This window comes from Mycetomoellerius zeteki, unplaced genomic scaffold (assembly GCF_001594055.1).
Source record: "Mycetomoellerius zeteki isolate Tzet28-1 unplaced genomic scaffold, Tzet1.0 scaffold287, whole genome shotgun sequence".
Lineage (NCBI taxonomy): Eukaryota > Metazoa > Arthropoda > Insecta > Hymenoptera > Formicidae > Mycetomoellerius > Mycetomoellerius zeteki.
The window spans coordinates 283,346-288,340 of NW_017257268.1; the positions used below are offsets into that span (position 1 = coordinate 283,346).

The window sequence follows — 4,995 nt, forward strand, 5'->3', positions numbered from 1 at the left end:
AACGTCTATGGATTTCGCCCCTTGATGGAAAAACGGAAAAACAGCAGCCAATCAGAACTCGCGCTGGTAGTCGACGAATTTCGGCTTTTTGTACTACTTACTACCAGCATGAGTTGTGATTGGCCACTGCTTTTCCGTCAAGGTGTGAACGCGCTCTAACAATGAAGGTAAGGTCTGTTCACGTTGCTTGCACTTTTGGCACTCGGCATCTTTGCTTTCTCTCTTTTCAAGGTCAGATATATATCTATCTCATTTTAAGTGCAAAAATGGCTGCGTTCAGCAGAACGTTTGTTTTGCAACTGTTGGAAGTTTCCTTCGCGCTAATTGGATCATACTTTTAGATCTAGAAGAATGGTCCTATCTCAGCAGACAATCATAAAACGGTTGCAAAACTGTTGAGTCTGCTGAACGCAGCCAATATTTGGGGATTTCATGCAACGCGACAGACCTATAAATTGACAGAAGTAGCGCTAATAGCATATCTCCGAACGCACCATCGCATCAGTACTCTAGTTTCCACCGAAGGTTCGAACCGGGTCAGAATGCAAGAACCAACCAACTACAGTCGAGCATTTCCCTGTAATTCGACTGTAACAGGGGAATGCTCGACTGTAGTTGGTTGGTTCTTGCATTCTGACCCGGATCGAACCCTCGGTGGAAACTAAGCCAGTGAGCGATCGTGCTTTTGGGGCTGCGTTTCACTTAACGCTCGCAACGCTCGCGAGCATCGTTTGTCCTTGTTTAACATTTGATAAACGAGAAGAATGAAATGATTCCGCGAGCGTTGTGAGTGTTAAGTGGAACGCAGCCTGGATGGTGAATGCACCTTTTGACAATTTTGATTGGTCGCATGCATATAGTATGCGCGTGAGCATACCCTTGTCTATACCATGGTCGTGTCCTGTAAAAGTTGTCAACAATGTCAACTATGCGAGAGGAAAATTAAACGAAGTGTTCTATCACTTGTCGATACTTTGCAGGAACCATAATAAACCTGCAAATTTTGATTTTCTCGAGATCGGATACCTATCATGGAAAACAAAAGTAGCAACAACTTTATTAGTTACGTAGGATTAGAGGAGCATGAGCTGCAGGTAATTATCAATGTCTGTATTTAAATTGGTATAAACATTTTCGCTTTTAATTAATTTCCGCATTGTTATATAAGCTCTCAACGAAACTGGAAAAGCATCTGAATATTCAAATCGCTAATGGACATAACCCTTTCGTAGACCTTCAGTTCCAGTCGACGTAATTCATTAGTTGAAAATAGCATAAAATTATTGCCAGGAGAAGTTCTTATTGCCGAGGCGCAAAATGTTCTTATGTTTTTACCCGTTAGTGATCTAAAACAAGGCATATCTGGTGTTTTGTCAGTGACCAATTTTAAACTTACCTTTGTTACCAGTGGTGATTCAAATGGAGAGGTATATATACACGAAATGATATGTAACTTTACAATCGTTGGTTTGTTTATCAAAGTATGAACCGATATTTAGACATGATATCCAAGAATCTGTGTTACAGAATGTTACTCACCAACAAAACCATTTATATGGATATATGGATACGTGTTTGACAAATATCGATGAAATTTATATTATGATAGGAGATAAGAAAAGGAAGTTAGTTCCTGGTAATACGGTACCATCGAAAGTAAAAGGGATATTTATTATCTGCAAAGTAAGTTTTCCATCTTATAACATTATACATAAGTGATCGATCTTGTATTGATATTATGATATTCTCTGATGGGATAATGGGTGTCAAAAATCGATTCTTTAGCTTAGGTATTGTAGAGCACTAGCTAATGATCACTTAAAGTCAACAACTAACTTTGTTGTAATAAACTATAAACTATAAATATTTACAACGAAGAAAAATTATGTATTGCATTATGAATTGCAGAATCTAAGAACATGGTCATTTTCTTTCAAATTTTCACCTCTTGGGCATGGAAAGAATCTTCTGACTGCACTACTACATCATGCTTTTCCTAGCAGACACCAACTGTTATTTGCCTATGATTACAAGTTAGTATTACACCTCAAAGAAAACAGTACGTTTAGGGCTGCGGTCCACTTAGCGCTTCAAATGCTACAGAGCATTTGTAGCACTAACATGACTGGTCCATTTGACGCTTCGGAACGCTCCCAGCAACTCTGATTACGTCATCAATATGTCATCGTTTTCGCTCCCACTTTGCTCCAACTACCTCGGGAGGTGGGTTGGCTGGAGCGTTCACGTAGCAATTGTAGCATTCGGGACAGTAATGGACCAATCAGAACATAGCGTTTGGAGCGTAGCGTTTGGAGCGTAGCATTCGGAGCATTTGAAAGAAGCAAGTGGATCGCAGCCAAAGTTACGCTGTTAAAAAGATATATAGAACTTGATCAGTTCAGCCGTTACCGAGATCCGATAGTCCCAATCTGTTGTAACTCACTGGTTAGCGTAAAGGAGGCATGGCTAGTGTCGCTGCGCTTGGCTTAGCGCCGAGACACTACTGTGTCTCCAGATATAATATATATACCTCCCTCTTATAATATATACAACGTATGTGTACAATGTGTACATAATACATACAAGATATGTCAAAATAAATTTTTTTATGTCTAATTACAGAGAGGCTTACTACAGTAGTCTTGACAAAAATGTACAACTATTTCGGGATATTTCAGACTGGCAAAACGAATTGAAAAGATCATTGTGTAGCGACGAAACGAAAAAAGGTTGGAGATTATCTATGGTTAATGCCAAATTTCAACTTTGTCCCAGGTAACTTGCTCATTATACATTTACATAGTTAACGTAATTACGTATGCGTTTGAAACAAATTCGTCGAACTGAATTTTAATTCCGTTATCATCTCTGTAGTTTATCGCAATATGTAGTGGTACCTGCGTCTGTGACAGACAATCAGTTAACGGATGCAGCTAGACATTTTCAAGGTAATAGACCACCAGTATGGTCCTGGACGAGTGCCCATGGTGCAGCATTAGTAAAAATGTCTGAATTGTTACCGACAATTACAGAGAGGATGCAGGAGAATATTATGTTTGAAAATGTTCGTAAAAGCCATCCTCAAAAGATACCGCCGGTTGTTATCGAATTGAATAAAGAAATTAATGTAAAATTAATAGCAGCAAGTTTCACTAAATTTATTAACTTATGCACACCAGGTAAATCTTTATTCATTCATGTACATATGCCATACTAATACTGATACTTTGCAACATCTAGATTGCAAAAAAGAAAATGTTTATATATTTATTTCAGAAAACATCAGACAATTCTGGATTCAAGATAATAATTTTTATTCATTATTAGAAAATACAAAATGGCTTAAATACATATCGTATTGCCTACAAAAGACAGTTGAAGTCTGCGACCGTCTTAATTTAGGGATTTCCGTCATCTTACAAGGTAGTTGTTCAGATAATCTGCTTGCAGACTTAATGTAGCGGACGTAAAGGAATCTTTTAACAGAAGCAATCGACTTTACGATTGACGTTATCGTGTGGAATGGAAAAGTCGAGAGTTTATCAAAGTCGACTTGTGTCATAAACGAGAATCGTTTTTAGAAGGTGCTGCTAGAGACTTGTGCTGCGTTATATCAAGTTTAGCGCAACTGTTGCTGGATCATCACTTTCGTACTATAGCAGGCTTTCAATCGTTATTACAAAAGGAATGGGTCGCTGGTGGCCATCCGTTTTGTGATAGATTAGGCCACATCGTGAAAGCTAATTCAGAAAAGGTACGCATGGCAAGTTAGAACTTGGCTTACCATTGAGAAACGCTTAAAAAAACTTGAGATACTAGCAATGGCAAATTATCTTGATTTGATTTACACAGTCTCCATTGTTTCTTTTATACCTCGACTGTGTGTGGCAATTGTGTCAACAATATCCAACAGAATTTGAATTTACGGAAACGTACTTGACCACACTATGGGACGCGGCACATGTTTCCATTTTTGATACTTTTATCTTTAACTGTGAAAGAGATCGGGCAGTGGCAGCTATGGTAATAAATCTTATTTGAGGTCTCTTCTAAGATCGGTAGCCAATAAGCTTACAAGCGTTACACGACTTTGATTTTTCAGGATCCCAACACACCTCTTGTACTTCGTAGCGTTTGGGATTGGCGAGAACAATTCAACGATCAAGACATCTTGTTATTTTATAACCCTTTATTTATTCCCTGTAGTTCTACAGACAAGATAAAAACGGAAAACGAAACAATTATAAAGCCTTTGTATGCGGTTTCTAGTCTCGAGCTTTGGACGCAATGCTATTTTCGTTGGATACCGACACTCGAGATTCGTAACGGTGGACAAAGACATATCGAACTTTACATTAGGTTACTTCAAAATGACATAAATCAACGTGGAATAAACGAAAGCTGCGTTCCACCGACAGATAAGGTCGGTACCTGCTCTCTTCATACAAATATCGATAGCTTTTATCCCTTTAGTAACAATAGGTCAGGGAATACTGTAAGTGCGCCGATTATGAATAGTTCGATCCTTCTAAGTGAGAGTTTATTAGACGCGCAATCAGTAATAACTGCGACCGATTGACAGGATCTCAACATGCTGTTTTTACAGCATTCAAAATGCGTACCTGATTACATTCCCTTTCCTTCTAGTGTAAAACAAAATGTTTGTTTCGAAAGATCTTTCTGAAAGATATAACTTGTGAAAGCATTTGTAAAGGAAAGGGCATTTTCCAGGAACATTATAGGTATATTTGACTCATCAGTCATGTTTTCCAGGCATTACTCAATGTAAACTTGTGTTGGAGAACAGGAGCTTTATAAAATGTATGCCGGCGAGAAAGTAGTCGCGTTGCATTATTGAGAGCAGCTCAAGTTCTTTTCTATGTAAAGCAATAGAGATATTTATATCTTGACAACGTGTTTTATAAACGCTATTGGCAGACATTAGCAAAGAAAGACTAATTTTTTTATGCACGCACGCACACACACACACACACA

At 38.3% G+C, this 4,995-nt stretch overlaps 1 protein-coding gene across 3 annotated transcripts; it reads left to right on the top strand.

The window, feature by feature from the left end:
* Positions 1-904: 904 nt before the first annotated feature.
* LOC108724267 (myotubularin-related protein 10-B) lies at positions 905-4,989 on the top strand. 3 transcript variants are annotated; one of them, XM_018450558.1, is made up of 11 exons: positions 905-1,094; positions 1,233-1,427; positions 1,528-1,683; positions 1,909-2,033; positions 2,623-2,775; positions 2,875-2,948; positions 3,033-3,179; positions 3,277-3,423; positions 3,582-3,754; positions 3,853-4,023; positions 4,103-4,989. In XM_018450558.1, the coding sequence occupies exons 1-11, from the start codon at positions 1,032-1,034 to the stop codon at positions 4,577-4,579; spliced, it is 1,881 nt and encodes a 626-aa protein (XP_018306060.1). In that variant the 5' UTR covers positions 905-1,031; the 3' UTR covers positions 4,580-4,989. The 3 variants fall into 3 exon arrangements, with proteins under 3 accessions (XP_018306060.1, XP_018306059.1, XP_018306061.1); XM_018450557.1 differs by having other exon boundaries at positions 2,875-3,179; XM_018450559.1 differs by lacking the exon at positions 905-1,094 and having other exon boundaries at positions 1,350-1,427; positions 1,514-1,683; positions 2,875-3,179.
* The last annotated feature ends 6 nt before the right edge of the window (positions 4,990-4,995 follow it).